This window comes from Cupressus sempervirens, chromosome 7 (assembly GCF_028749045.1).
Source record: "Cupressus sempervirens isolate cs-2001-9-10 chromosome 7, ASM2874904v1, whole genome shotgun sequence".
Classification (NCBI taxonomy): domain Eukaryota; kingdom Viridiplantae; phylum Streptophyta; class Pinopsida; order Cupressales; family Cupressaceae; genus Cupressus; species Cupressus sempervirens.
This window is the reverse complement of record NC_143124.1, coordinates 195,412,621-195,429,021: the sequence shown is the minus strand read 5'-3', so window position 1 is coordinate 195,429,021 and position 16,401 is coordinate 195,412,621. Positions and strand designations below refer to the sequence as shown.

Sequence of the window (16,401 nt, the reverse complement as noted above, 5' to 3'; positions counted from 1 at the left end):
CGAAAATTTCGACGGGATTAAATTTGACGGCCATCATGGGCTGAAACCAAAAAACTCTTTCATTTCCTCTAAACATGGCCAAACTAGGGCATATTATATATCAAAATTTATGGAAATGTTGACCCGGATCCAATGGTGAGGTCTGTTTTTATCCAGGAGGTCATTTATGCAAGCTACCCCCCAAAACCCTCATTTTAAATGAAACATCCGAAAAATCTTTTTGTCCAACAATTCACATGTCCAAAATATTTTAACATCCCATCATAACAGCAAATCCAAAACCCTCAGATCTGCAATAAATCATTCATATATCTTGCCCTTTCCTTTTATCCTCTCATGCATTCCCATGGATTCAATCTAGGGTTACAATAATAAAACCTTAGCACTGATACCACTTGTAAGGAAACTTGGCAATAAAAAATATAACCGTTTCCACATAACCCATAATAGATTTAAAATAAACACGAAATTAAAATCCACATGCAAGAGAATAGAAAACATACCCACAAAATGTGACACAAGATATACCCTAGGAAACCCTCATTGAGGGAAAAAACCCAGCCTCCAAAAACATCCATCATCATGTATTATTCAGCAAAAATACCATTGCCATACAACCATGGAAGCCTTCATGGCCATAGCCACAACCGAGCAAACTATGTGAACAAGCATGAATCCACACATCCCATGCCATGCTTTCAACCTTCACAAATGCTCCCTTGGCTAACCTGTCAAGCCTTGTCCCGCTTGACTCTTGCCTTTTGTCTTCTCCTTGTCACTCTCTCTACAACAACTACCCTTGTGGCTGCTTATATAGTAGCAAGTCCCACAAAACCATCAAGTGGTATTACATAAACCATGTGCTAAAACCATGTGCTACCTAACCCACTGACCCCACATTTAATATTGGGCATTTAATTCTTTTCCCCAATATTAAATAATTACATGAAATATTATCACAATGTTACAATACAACTCATCAAGAATATTCCATGAGAATCTTTACATGTTGCACGTCCATCTAGGTACAACATTACATAATAAAATAAAATAATAAAATAACAATATTATGCAATGTGTGCAACACCCGTTATCTCAACAGGTCCTCCAAATTATTTAGCAAGAAAGCATTCAAATTGAATCTTTCCATCGCCATAATACCCAATAAATAGAGTACACTAATGACAAGGATAGGCGCAACTTACTTCATTAAAACTATCATTATTTCATAAGGCTTTCTTACTGAGCAAGGCATCTAGTGGTCGTTAGTAGATCGTACTCACTTTTCCAAACTTGTCGATTCATCATTTTGTGTCCGTACCATGTCGGGTTGTCTGCCACTTGATTTCCCTCTCTATACACATTTTGAATTTTAAAATTGTTAAATCTAGTTAATAGGTTTTGTGCATCTCTTTTGATTGAAGGTGCATGTGTTACATCCCAAATTTTGACCTAATTAAAAATATAGCCATTGAGGTTCACATGAAGTTAGTTGGCAGCTTAATTTGATATGATCCTATGAAAATGGTAAGATGGTTAGTCGTTATAATTTCAAAATGAAGATAACAAGTTATTTGATCATTTGTCACGAATTCATGAAATTGAGAAGATGGTTAACCTTTGTGATTAATTATGATTAAATAATTTATTAAGATAATATAATTTAACTGCGGAGAACTTCCTTGTAGGAAACACGCCAAAGGGGTGGAAGCATTGTTAGAAAAGAATTAGGCACAGGAGCATCATCATCATTGAGCAGATGGGTTGCAAACCTAGCGATTTGAAACAAGATACATTTGTGGGACCTGCATGAGCTATTTAAATAAATAAATTGAGAAATATAAACAATTGAGTTAAAATATAAAACATATCTCAAAGGATTTTAATTTATCTTTCATCATATTATTTTAATAAATATTTATATATGCGCATATAATATAAAAATGATTTGGCACCATTATAATTTAATAATTTAATAATGTGATGTTTACATGTACATATAAGATTATAATAATATTTGAATTATAATAACATTTGAATTATTATAATCTTCCAACTCTCTTTCCATGCTTTTTATTTTAATATTCTTGCTTTTAACCAATTAACACTTGGTATGTAAATTGAATTAATGTTTGAATTCGAATGGACATCTTGAGAAACGGATGAGAGCCAAGAAGTCACATTTTTATTCTTATTACGTGGAAGCTGTGAGAAGAAACAGATATATGTTTCATTCACCAGGCTTTTTGCTAGCAACATTTTCTTTTCCATTATTATTACCGCTTCCACATAACATCCTACCTTTATTATTCTTATTGGGAGTCGGGTGAGAAAAAGAGGGAGAAATCCCATTTTCGATTCCTTCTTAATATCGTATTCTTCCCTATTAAATGTGGTGTCCTGCACCATCGATGCACGACTGAACTTTTGCAGGTCCATTCGAAATCCCTTTCATTTCATAGCAGCACGTTCCTAATCCAGCCTACTGTACATGATTCTATTCTTATTGAAGAGTTAAGTAGTATTTATACACTGGATTCGCCTGCAAGAAAACCAAAGAAGAGTTAATACAAATTGCTTAGCAAGACTCTGGAGAGTTCTGGATTTATATCAGGTTATGTGGTAGCCATTCCCAGTTAATGTTATATCCCTTTATTATTGGAAAACGATTCCAATAGTTGCAGCTGAAGATTATCTTTTTTTTTTTAACTAAATAATTCTAGGGAGTAGCTTACCATTAAGAATAGTAAAGTATCCATGTCATCAAGAGATTATTATCACTACTAGTCATTAGGATCGGGATGATATTTATTTCTGCATGTTTTAAAGGATATCATCACTCAAATCATAGGTTGTGAAAAAGCTAGAAGTATATATCATTCATGTTCTAAGCATAGCTGTATATGTCATATCATTACTTACTGGCTTCTGATTTTCTATAACAGCTAAACTATAGTTATAATCATTGGATGGAACCTTTGGAGATAGAGTTTATTGAAGATGCAATAAAAATAATGATTTAATTATACAATTTGGAAATAAGAGGCTATGATATTTCCGCTAGTTTTAAAGACCATATTCTTTCAAGTCACAATTTGTGATAAAATGGAAAAGATATACAATTCTTTTATCTGTCAAGAATCAACAAAAAGAATCAGTTGTTCTAAGAATTCTGAACACCTGGGATTCTCCCGGCTGTGTAGCCAAAGAAATGGGTGATGAGGTGAGAGAAAGGAATCTGTAATAACATGAAACAGTAATCAGTTTTGACATATCAATGTTTATCATTTTAATAAGAATTTTTTTTAATAGCTCATGCATGATTCCATTTAATGTAATCTCCTGCTGTCAAGTCGAGTGGAATGGTTAGATACTAGGTTGCCCAGCTGATGACAAGATGGTTCTTGTCTATTCCGGGTAGGGAGGGCCTTTCTTATTAGAGATTGTGTGGGGATAAAGTTGAGGTTCAAGGTTGGGTGGTTAAGCCCCTGACAATGTTTCACCTCTCCCCAAGTTGTCAGACATACATTAGACAAAGATAAGCTATACATTCAATTATTTGTCGGAAATAGGTATTATCACTTTTATGATGTATATGCAAAAAGGTAAGATTAATTTAATCGATCGTTACAGTTATTTTACACTTGGATGTGAGAGATAGATTTATGAATTATTTTTCATTTATATGAATATTGAATACAAGCACAATCTTGATTTATTTTCATAGTTAAGAAATTGGAAGGAAAGGAATGATACAGTGGTATCTGAAGTCCCAATTGATTCAATGGTAACTAGAACCCTGAATGATATAGTGGTATTGGAAGCCCTAATTGAATCAGTGGTATTGGAAGCCCTAATTGAATCAGTGGTATCGAGAGCCCTAAGTGATACAATGGTATCAGAAGTCCTAAATAATCCAATCGTAATTGATGCCCTAATTGATATAGTGGTTTGTGATGCCCTAATTTCATATAGTGGTTTTTAATAGTAATTGTCATATGATTTTGATATAGCGGTATTGGATGGTAGTTGTTATATGACATTGTTATAGACTTGGTATTTGTGGACTAATCTGGGTGATTGCAGAAGCCTTTTTACAATGATTTATTGGTTCAAACTTCATGGTATGTGGATTTTAATTTCTATAGTATGATCATTGATGGTGTTTTAAGTTCTTAGTTAAGAAATTTTTTGTCTAACTGATTTTAATGGTAAATCTCATTCACATGAACATGACTGATATATCTGTCTTCCTATGAAATTGAAGTAATAATTGTATTCTATGAGAATGTTAATTGTTAATTTAGACTTGGGAAAACGGGATATTACAGCATGCCAGCTCATTTCATTCACACCCTTAATGGCCTCAATGGTTAATAAGGAGTCAACTTCAATTATCAAGTTGAGAATTCTGCTACTAAGGGCAATTTCTAGAGCCCATAGGAGAGCGATTACTTCTGCTTCATTGTTGGAGACTTTCCCACATTTCTAGAATATCCCCTTCTGCATATAGCATGTTCATCCTTGACAATCCCTTTGACAGGTGCACTCTCACTTCTTCTTGAGCCATCAAAATTTGGTTTCCACCAATTTGGCAAGGGTGTCTTCCATTTGGTTCCCTGTCTTTTTTCAATCTTCAAACTATCCACTCTCTCCACAACATGTGATATGTCCCATATTTGCACCCAACACCTATCCAAATGTGTTGGGGGCAGCAAGGCAGTTTCCAGTTTCATATCTAGGCACCTCCCTTATAAGATCCATCGATTTTTGTAAAACCACCTTCGGGGAGGGGGAGAATTTCTCTCTAAATATTGATATAATCAGTCCCTATCTTTCAAGGTGAAGAATTGTATGCATATTTGTCTTCCACATGATATAATCAGTCCCTTTTATCTTCAGTTCTGCATTTGAAAGAAGAAACTTGGAATCAAGCATGATATCACGAAATGAAATGTGTCTAAGTTGTAGTAATACTGGGATTGGCGACCTTCCAGAAAGTCTGATTTTACATTTTGGTGATCATCACTTAGATCCAATGAATGCTAAGTTTTCCATTTAATCTCATAAGAGATGGATTTATTTAAATCACTACTCATAAAACGGAGATCAATGAATTTAACTCAAAAACTACATAATCAAATCCTAATAACAATATCACTATTTGATTTCCTATAGAAACACATCTACTACTTATCAACTATCTACTCGCTATAATGCATTGCGTTTGGGTTCCATGATTAATGGCAACACTACTGGGATCGTTGTAAATCTACAATTATTTAACTCTCTCAAGCAGCATGATAATTTTATGCCTTTTTCTTTCTTCTCTCAGAGTTCAAAGGAGAGGAAACATTGATGCACTATAAAAGAAATTGAAGAGTAATTGCAAACTTAAACTAAACACAAATGCCAAAGTATTCCTCTGTGTCAACATACTCGCTTCTCTAGCCAATACTAGAAATGGATTTTCACTAGATCAAACCTCCATCACGCAGGTTGCATGTGTCTGCCTTTGTAGGAATAAACAACTACCCTAAATATGATGAATGATGATGCAAGAAAGCACTCAGGAAAGGACCAGTCTTATATCAAATGTGAATGCCAAAGGGAAAAGCCAAAACAAATTAAATTGATGCAATGTGCAAGGATATAATACAACGTGAGATGTAGCTGAACCGTTGAGAAATGATATAACGGGCATGTTACGCAAACAGTTAGTCTTCAAATTTGAATTACATTTCCACTATGTTTTGGATATTTCGGTGTTCTTGGATTCCACTTCTATATTATAAGAGAAATAAAGGTACATTTTATAAACTACATGTCTTGTATCTAATATGTTTTTGCTAAGTCGAAATAAAAATATTATATTATATTATCTAGATTCAATTTCAAAAGAGCATCATGATTAATATCATTGGACAAAGTTGTAGTCATAGATTTGTATCTAAGATTCCAAACTACTTACAGTAATGATCCAATTTTATAAATTAATGTAAATCCTAATGTAATTGACTTGGTAATAAGTGTTAGGATATATAGCTAAAGCTGTGAGTGTGAGGACATGAAAACTATTTTATTCTAGGATCTAATTGAATACTAGATTAACAAAATTATGAATAGCTCCCCATCAGTCTAACACACATTTGAGAGAAAATAAAACAATGGACAAAGTAATGTTATACATGCATTTGAAATATTTGAACAAATGTTGTTTTCTAACTTAAGCAACTTTGGAGCTCCAAGCAGTCAAACGGGAAGCCATATATATATGATCTCTCTCTAGCTTACCATACTTCCGTCACATATAATCTTATCCAATTTTAATAGCTCGACAACAAGTCATCAATCTATTAATAAATAGTCCAGAAATTTCAACACATGTTTTTTATGTATGTTGAAAATATCAGTAAAGGGAAAATGTACTAGAGTAGTTGACATAGCTAACTTTGCAGACCTACATATTGTAAATCATATTATTGGACTTAAATACTTTTCTTGTTGTCTCCATATGCAACATAACTGCTTACAGTACGTAGTGAAGTTAAATGTTGGAATATGTTATGAGTGCAAAGTAGTAATTTCAAAGCCTCGTCTAAAACGTACTTCCTATTTTCCTATTAATCATCTGTGTCAACTAAAAATGTTGTATAATAGATCTAATACTCTTGTACAAATGATCCAACAAACATCCATGATTAGTACCTACAAACTTACATATTTGATCTAATTACAAACTTTTTCTCCTAAAAAATGAATGATTGTATAATGATGATTTGAACTTATGAAATGTAATACGAAATAATTGAAATATAAAGAATAACTAGTACTCTTTGTGTCACAATATCTAACTAATAAATATATTCAAACTTATTTCCTCAATGAATACTTCGGTCAATGGCGAACTTCCGTCAAATGGCGTGATTTGTAAATGCAGCTTACAACGAGGCAGAAACTCATCTAGCTTTCCTATTTTTCATCAATAATTACCCTGTACCATGTATGCTGTCAGTCAACGGTTTGTCAATAAATACTACATCCCACTTGCCACTAGTATTTAATGTCGAATTGTCTTTAAGGAAATTTGTGCAAGAGAGCATAAAAAGATCCATTGGCTATTTAGCAAGCTAAAATTTAAGTCATAAAAAAGACTTTTCATAAAACTGTTGAGTGTTTCTTTCATTGTATTCATCATATCTATTGATTCTCAATTTATAGATGGCTAACGTCTTCTGAATTGTCTTTCATCCTCCTCTTCAATGGTCAACCTTTGATTTAAGGATAAAAGGATTCTTCAGCACACAAAATACTGTGATATATGTAAAATCACATGACCTGTTAAACTAAAGCTATGTTTGTATTCAAGTCATGTGAACTGTTAAATTAAAGCTGCTTTTTAATTGAAGTCATGTGAGCAACTTTTACTAAAAAAAAAAAAATCTATGTACTGTGATATCTCAAAAAAAATGTTGTTACTTTCATGTGAACTTATGCCCATGTCTTTGCAAAAACTTACCTTTCCATGTGAAAAACTGACTTCAAAAAATGCTGTGGTGTTTTCTGAAGTTGTGTTATTAAGTGAACTTATCCACCATTTTTGTTTTGGCTCAAACAGAAAATGTCGATACAACGTGGAGTTGTGATCCACTTTACAACTTTTTTCTGTTTGGTGGGGTTTATTGCTGCAAAATGCCAACCTGAAAAGTGCGGATCAATGAATGTGAGTTACCCATTCTGGATCAACAATTCTGGCTGTGGACACCCTGGTTTTCAGATAAGCTGCGAGAAAGATAACGATACTAAAACGATGGCTCCATTCTTTTATGCCAACGTTGGTAATTATACAGAGAGGGGACTCAAAGGCAATCATAAAGATGGGTTTACTTATCCTTACAAGGTCATGGAGATAGATTATACAGGGCACCTCATCATAGACTCGTGGTATAACTATGCCTGGACATGTGGGTACATGTCAGGGCAAACCTACTTTGGTTTACCTTCAGATGGGTCTTTCACTATTTCAAGCTCCAACAGATTCATAGTTGTGGGCTGCAATACATCTGGTACATACAGTTTTGGGGGCTTGGGAGAGGTGAGATGTGTAGCAATATGTGAGTCTCAAAGTACTCAACCATTGTGCATGTATGGTTGTTGTGAAATTAACCTTCCAAATAATTGGCCCTCTGTAAATTTCACCGGCGGAGGTTATTTTCGCATCTTCAATACTAGTAGAAACAAGTATCAATACAACTGTGGATTCTCCACCATATACGACCCCTCCACATTCAGCAATACAACAAGCGATTTTTGGGGGAAAAAGAGTGAAGTTTCTTATGGTCTCCGCCTTAACTGGGGTATAGGTCTTCAGGAGTGCACCGAGGCTAGAAATACAAATAATTATTCTTGTGCCTCCAAAGCAAAATGCATCGATTCTCCTTCAGGAAAAGGACATGTATGCAAATGTCTTCCTGGATATGAGGGAAATGGTTATTTCAATGGAACAGATTGTACAGGTATAACTTTTGGATCTTTTTGATATTGTTATTAGAATTCAAGTATGTAATTTTTGAGTCAAATTTACTGATCTGTGTTTAGTAAGTAGTGATTTACAAGAATTCTTCTCATGATAATAAGTAACAAGTAACATTCATTGCACCTAGGATTTGTTCACAGATGTGAAGTACTGAAACTTCCTCTGTGGTCATCCATTCTAGTACTATTCCAGCTCAAGTACCCTTACTATGGAGTTTCCTCTATAGATACCGGGGAAGTCGGGTACCTGAGTAGGTGCAATGAATTCTTAGTGTTCTATTCATTCTCACAAAAAATAGATACATGTCAATCAGTACTTATAAAACGCGTGTTAATAGACTTGACTCAGAAGCTTCACAATTGAATCCTAATAACAATAAAAGATATCTCCTACTTATCAATTTTAGATCTTTGTTAAATATTCAACTGTTAGTATCATGTTGTATTTCTCAAATCTCATTCTGATGACTTCTAATCATAGTGATGATGATTGTTCAGACATAGATGAGTGCAGCAGTGAAAAATTGAATATGTGCGTTGGAGAAGAGAAAGGAGGAATATGCCATAACTTCGCAGGTTCATACAATTGTTCATGTGCAAAGGGATACAAGGGAGATGGCTTTCATAATGGGACAAGGTGCATGCCCACAAGCTCAAATCGTGGTGCCTTCCCTGCAATCATAGGTAACAAAATATTAGATTTACTGGCTTTAATTGTTTGCCTAAAAATATTTATAATCTATGAAGTATAATAGTAATTTGATATCTGGTAAAATACACAGGATCTGTCTCTTCGGTTGTGTCTGTCTGCTTAGCAGCATCTCTTTTAGTCTGGTGGCTAAAGAAACGCAACTTAAAAACTGTGGAAGATAAGTATTATCAGCAGTTGCAGCAATTTATTGCTTCAAGAGTGGGAAGAGAAAGCCTGAGAATGTTTTCTGCAAGAGAATTGGGAAGGGCTTCTAATAATTATTCAACAGAAATGGAGCTCGGAAGTGGTGGCTTTGGAACTGTGTTCAAAGGCATTTTGTCAGATGGTACTCTGGTGGCCATTAAAAAGTCCAAGAAAGCTTTCAATCTGGAGGATGACCATGAGTTTCTTAACGAGGTTGCAATTCTCTCCCAAATAAATCATCGAAACATAGTAAAATTGTTGGGGTGTTGCATCCAGACTAAATTTCCTTTGCTGGTATCCGAATTCATTCCGAATGGAACACTGTTTCAGCATTTACACTCCAAAGAAGGGTCTTTGACATGGGCTTCACGTTTGCAGATTGCAATCGAGACAGGGGAGGCTTTGGCATATCTACATTCTGGAGCATCTCAACCCATTTTCCATCGAGATGTAAAATCCTCCAATATTCTTTTGAATGAGAAACTTTCTCCCAAAGTTGCAGATTTTGGGATTTCTCGTCTCATATCTACAACTTCCAATGACACACATCTCACCACTAATATAATGGGCACAAAGGGTTACTTAGATCCAGAGTACTTTCATACGTATCACCTCACAGATAAAAGTGATGTTTACAGTTTTGGTGTAATTCTGGTTGAGCTTTTAACATCTCTGCAGCCGATCTCTACAGCAAGGACCAACAATGAGTGGAATTTATCTCATCTTTTTCTTTTGAGGCTTCATCAAAACCGCCTCACAGAAATCTTGGATAGAAAAATAGTGGAGGAGGGAAACATGCAACAGATGGAAGATATGGGAAGGCTGGCAAGAGAATGCCTTCACTTGGAAAGGAGGAAAAGACCATCGATGAAAGAGGTCGTGGAGGAACTTCTGTGGATTAGAGGGGGCACAAGAAACACAAAATTTGAGGGCAGTGTAGACTGTGATGAAGTAACATTTGAGCAAAGTGGAATTTTCACATCTTTTGAGTTCAACAATGACACTTTCCCATCTACAGGTGGGAGCACATCAGAGGAACCATTCACTTCATTGTTTGAGATGTCCACTCTGTCTGAACAAATTGACTTCAAAGGAAAGTATTTCTAGTGTATGTTGGAAATATATAATTTTTGTTCATTATAGTAAATATCTCGTTTACTAGTTCTTAGAAGTGATGACAGAGTTTTCTAATGTGATATAGCAGTCAAATTTATAGAAAGTTTTCAGGGTGCATCAAGTAATGGTCTATGGTTGTGATATTTATATGATCGAGTGGTCATTAGTAGAAGTTGGTTAAGTAGATGTTTAACAGATCAACATTGCTGGTGAATAGCTCTCAGAGAATGGTGGGTATAGTCGCTCTATAACCGCCCCAAAGCCTTTATGTTATGGAGCAATGTCGGATAAAACCATATCCAGAAGCATCACTTCCATCAGCAGCGGGACATCGTGGTTTCGACCCTGCCTAATTTTATCTTGGTCGTTTCAACAATTGTAGTTTTTTATGATTTGTACATTTGTAATTTTAAAAGTTCTTCGAGGATTCTTAAATAAGCATTTTGATTTTATTGGTGCATTTTAAATTTGTGTTTTTGAATGTGTATTCATTTATTTCTAACTTTCAATAGCAGTTATCAGCTCACAAGTCTCAATTTTGTATATTATGGTATAAGGAGTGTTAGAAATAACTATATGTAAATTGACAATGGACTACCTACCTACTCAGATAGGAGCTAGTGGTTTGAAGTTGATAGAGTACTTAAAAAATATATGAAAGGTCTGTATATGCTATAGCTTAAATTGCAATATGAAAATCAGATTAAATTAAAAAAATTACAAATTTACGATCTTTCATAATTATAACGAAGACATTTCCTAAATGGCATGGAGGGCTTGATGATCGACATTAATAGTTGAAAGTGCATCAAAACGTTGGACCTTTTGTAAAAACTGTAACAGGGGAAGAAATAGAGCATAATAGAACACAAAGAGAACACATAATTGTATACACTAAAAACTGAATCTTTTATTCATATCTTCTATACATATTACCTCTGTTACAAAGGCTTGTACATTCTTGCAGTCTGCATACACATTTTGTAGATTGTAGCTTAATGAAATAATACAATATTACTCTTTTATAGAATTTACAACCTTCACAGACTTTCTAATGCAATAAGTTCAACAGATGCTTCAATCATAACTTAACTCTTGTTTTAACAAATCCAAACTATAGCAATACTTAGGAATTAATTCCTCTTAATTATTCATAGAAATATGTGAAAATCATGCATAACACTAATGATCGTGGCTGACAGTGCATGGATATTAAAATTTAAAATTTATTTGTTCGATGGTCAATTGGGAATTGCATAGTGGTGAGGCTCTCATGCAGCACTTTACAACACTACCATCCCATGACACACTCAACTATTAGTGTAAGTAGAATACAACAAATTGCTGTAAAAACATTCTTGCGTTCTTTTCCGTTCGCCTTTGTACACAATTGCAATTCTAGTGTCAATAAAATACCTTCATTCATTCTTCAAATGTTAGGCTTAGTGTCCTGATTGAATGCACAAATTCATCAGCTTTAATGGTCAATTTGAGATTGTGACTCAAATTGGTTGTTCGTTCATTAAGAGTAATGATGGGCACCGTGACGGTGACCCTGTATATGTTATTTAGGTCGATTTCTGTCTAGAGCTGTTCAGAGGCATGTCCATCTGAAGGACTACTTTTAGTAAACAAATTGACTTAACCATATTCAAGATAATTACCAAACTTATAGAACACAAAAGATGGTTAAGTTATCAAAAATCTTGCTGAAAGACATTGATTTGTAGTCCATAGGTAGTCCAAAAATTCCCCTAAATGTTCAAGAGGAGATTTCAAACACGACGTGGAGAAGTCATATAACAAACCCAAAGGAAAATGTTGCTTTTAGTCAAACAACATCCGTTTTCTTCAACAAACAGATGGCTTATACGCAGTACAATTGGCATGTGGGTTCTGTTTTCATCAACAAGGACGATGTGGTGGCTGGGGGACTGAGAATTTGGGACGTTTTGGCTGACATTTTGAGGGCGGAGATTGTTAGAATGAATGAGAAGGTCAATGAATTGATTCCCATGGCTGTTTATCAGAGATTAGAGGTCGTCAATGTGTGTTTTAAGGATGAATTTGATGTCCCCTTAGAGGGAATTTTGCAGAGGACTAAGAAACAGAGAAAGAGGGTAACGATAGTTATTGAAGTGCAGGATTATTGTCAGCCAGTAGTTCTCTGATTTGTTTTTTCTTCATTGGGTTTTTCGTTAGGCGAGGGATTTTATCTTTTTTTCTGATTATAAAGCAAAGAACAAAACTTTTGTTTCAATGTGTTTGGAGTTTTTCTCTGAATAAATGTAATATTTTGGACTTTTATTTGGCCGTTTTGTTTTGATGGTAGCATAAATACTAAAGAGGTTAGATGTACAAATTTAAGGCCCTTCTAAGTCACAAATCACTAGATCTGGAGTTGGTGCAGTGACCCTTAGCCAGGACCAGCTCGGCTCACCCACACAGGATCTCAGAAAGCGAGCTATCATCTGTAAGTTTTGGGGGAATACGTTTGATGTTTCATATGTACAAGACCTTATTTTTTCATAATGGCAGGGTGTATCCCAAGTTTCTTACCTTTTACAAGGCCAGTGGTATCTTTGCAGTTCTTTTTAAATCGCTGAAAGATAGAGATTTAATATTTAAGACCAAGTCTTGGATACATGTTGGCCATGGTCTGAATAAGCAAGGCTGGACCCCTAATTTTTCTCCGTGCCAGTTTGACTCTAAGTTTGTTCCATTTTGGGTCCAACTAACCAACCTTCCTTTAGAATATAGAGCGCTTGAAATCTTAGAAATCATGAGCAATCGAGTTGGGATTTTCCTTAAAAATGATCGCCAGTCTTTTCTCAATCCGGCATGCCCTGTTCACATATGTATTCTTATTGACTCATCTAAACCTTTCCCGCATCACATCAAACTCGTTTCTAAGTTCGGAGTGTGGTGTCATGAACTTTTTCTGGAGCTCCCTCATAATGTCTGCCATACTTCACATAAGTACGAGTCTGATCTTATCGAGTTCTTCGCCGCCAAGTAGGGCCGGGAGAGCCACCGCCCGCAGACCTGTTTTCCTGTTAATGTCAACCCCTAATCTTTTTGAGAGTAGCTCGTCAGTACCCTCTGTCACTGTGGATTCCTCCTCCTCTGCACCTGTCGTTCTCGTCAGTCCTCATCTCAGCCCCCAGACCCTCATTTGGACAAATATTTGTTAATTAAATGATCACTTATAAAAGCAGCTAGAAACTAACTTGGATAGGGTTGTTATGTTGTTTCAATCTTGACTGTTGATTGAAAATCAATCTTTGCCGTTGGTTTTCCAACAGGAGTAGTATAAAAGGGGGTCAAGGGGGCATTTGGAGAACACATTTGTAGAAGCATTTGCAGTGTTAGCGAATGAGTTTGCAGTGATATCAAACTGTCTTGCAGTGTTAGCAAAGGCGCAGTGATAGCAGTGGGAATATTAGCGGGAGAAATAAGGAGTTTGTCTAAATGTTAGTGAGAGGCAAAAAATTTTGTATGTCTTGATTTGTTGAAGTTAATATAATTCCTCATGTGTAGAACTAGTTTTCCCTTTGGGTTATTCTAGGGACGATTTGTCCGAAAATATTGTGTTCTTTGTGCTGTGAATTTCTTTCCGTAGTTTATTGGTAAAGTTGCAGTTGTGTTATTTTTTGATATTAGTTGCGAATCTATTTTCAACAGTTTAATAATCGTTTATGATAAGAGATTAATAATCAATGACTGCAATAAGAATTTTCACAAGAACTAGAAAGATACTCCTCTGTCTTTGAATGTGTAATATCTGACTGCCTTAAAACAAAAGAAGCTTAATAACGATAATCTTCTTTTATCATATTTGGTGTTGTTGGCTTGGTATATTTGCAGCTAGAGAGGTAGGACTATATAACTTGGGATGTGAGATCTCCCCACATATATGATGTATCAGATTGGCTGATCTGCCATGAAAATCTATTCCTCTCGAACTTCTTCCCATCTTTACTTTTATCCACCTCTGTCATGTCAGCATTTACCAAACTTACTATAATTACCATGCATATTCCAAGTGAACAACCTTACTATAATTACCATGCAATCTTTGAAATAATCTACAGAGATTTCACTGATTCACAAGAGGGGACTTTTGGAATTTACTAGATGCTTTTTGATTGTCAGCCGAGTGCATGATAGCGGAAATTCATTTGATTACTTGACAATGGGACTCTTTTCCTGTCACTATATGCTTAGGAATGTGTAGACATTATGTCAAACAGTTCACTGTTAATCTTTATTCTTCACCGAGACTTGCTGGAGCAGAAATTCTGGAATCCCTAGAAGCCTTTGAACATATCGTATACGAATATGTGGGTATCGCTGCAATCAGAATGGTTGAGCGTCGTTTATCATTAATTTTCATTAGAGACAGACATCCCTAGGGCAACTTTCTAGATATTGGGTTTTCAAACCATAGACATGAATTTGAGTAAAGGCCTTGTGGAAGTCCCAATCATGCAATGATGCTTGTCGGCTGGCCATCTTTGGTGGGTTGAAACTTAATTTCATCACATAAAAGCCCTTGCATGATTTTCTTGTTAGTTGATTGACTTTGTGGTGCTCCATGTTGCTTAGTCGAGTGAAATCCCTGTGCTTCTGAACTTGGATTTTGAACCTCGAAACTTTAACCTGCATTTTGAAATGAACTGATGAACCCAACGATTCCGCAAAATTTAATTGTGCAGCTGAACTTTGAACTTTGATGAAGTTAACAACTTGCCTCGATGCTCCTCCTTCACAAAGCTTCACGAAAGCATTATTAGGCCAAAACTTGTATAACTATACTGAAAGAAATTGAGGGAAAATTAAACTTACATAATTATTCTGAAAGAAACTGAGGAAAATTTTCCCTGGGGTTCGGTTCTAAAAATTTAGAAGTTTTAAGTGCTGAAAGGAGGCCAATAAACTGCACGGATGTACAAGCCTTCTGAATTACCTAATCTCCTTGTCGCAAACTTTGGAGATTATCGCAACCGAGTCTACACAACTGTATGTTTTCTTGCAAATTCTCATCGGCTCTAAAAGCCCAATGAGAGTCATTAGAAAATAAATACAATGTCAGAAAGATGGTAGTGAAGGCGATCAGTGTTGTAGTTCTTTTCCAGTTAACCTTTATCCTTTTCATTATGTAGATACCTTGCTCATTTCTTTTTTTTCCTTTGCTAAATCACAATCTGAGATCTTTTAATTTTTCAATTCCCTCCCCCAAAAAAAAATAGTTACCGACTTGCACTTATAATTTTTATAGCTTTTTCATTTGTTTTTCATTTTTAATAGCTTTCCCTAAAATTCAGAGTGAAGAAAAATTGATTCTAATTAAACCAAACTCATTAGAATAGCATATACCTATCAGCAAATACTAAAAAGTAAGCTGATAACAGTAATAAAGTGTAAGAACTATTAATTAATCTTAGCTTATCAATGATAGATTATCGTTTAAACCTTGAAGATAACTGTCCTAAAAAAGAATTGTCTGCTATAATAAATTTATGTTAGTAGAAGATTCAATAATTGAAAATCGTCATTCTTAATAAAACACTGTCAATAGGCCCTTGGGCTACTAGTGAAGTTGAATGGCTCACAAAGAGCCCTCTCGAGATCAAGTCTTGCCAAGTGCAAAGCCCGAAGATATCATAAGGGATGCAACTGGGATCGTGCCCCAAGCAAATTTCACAGCATGGATGCTCCTTAGTCCTTGGCATGCGTGGGCTTGGCATGTGTGGGCCCCTTTCAGATACCTAAAACTTGTTTGTGGATGACCTCCATAAAAAAAAAATATACATTTTAAAAACTAAAAAACACTATTAAGAATTACTATTAAA

The 16,401-nt window shown here is 35.2% G+C and overlaps 1 protein-coding gene across 1 annotated transcript in view; it reads left to right on the top strand.

The window, feature by feature from the left end:
- LOC149546167 (wall-associated receptor kinase 3-like) overlaps positions 1–11,013 on the top strand; it is a 34,829-nt gene extending 23,816 nt beyond the window's left edge. Inside the window, exons 2-4 of the mRNA XM_089791034.1 lie at positions 7,619–8,516; positions 9,034–9,219; positions 9,318–11,013. Coding sequence (XP_089647160.1) covers positions 7,622–8,516; positions 9,034–9,219; positions 9,318–10,537 — 2,301 coding nt within the window. The 5' untranslated portion in view covers positions 7,619–7,621 and the 3' untranslated portion in view covers positions 10,538–11,013. The remainder of the gene's footprint in view (positions 1–7,618; positions 8,517–9,033; positions 9,220–9,317) is intronic.
- The last annotated feature ends 5,388 nt before the right edge of the window (positions 11,014–16,401 follow it).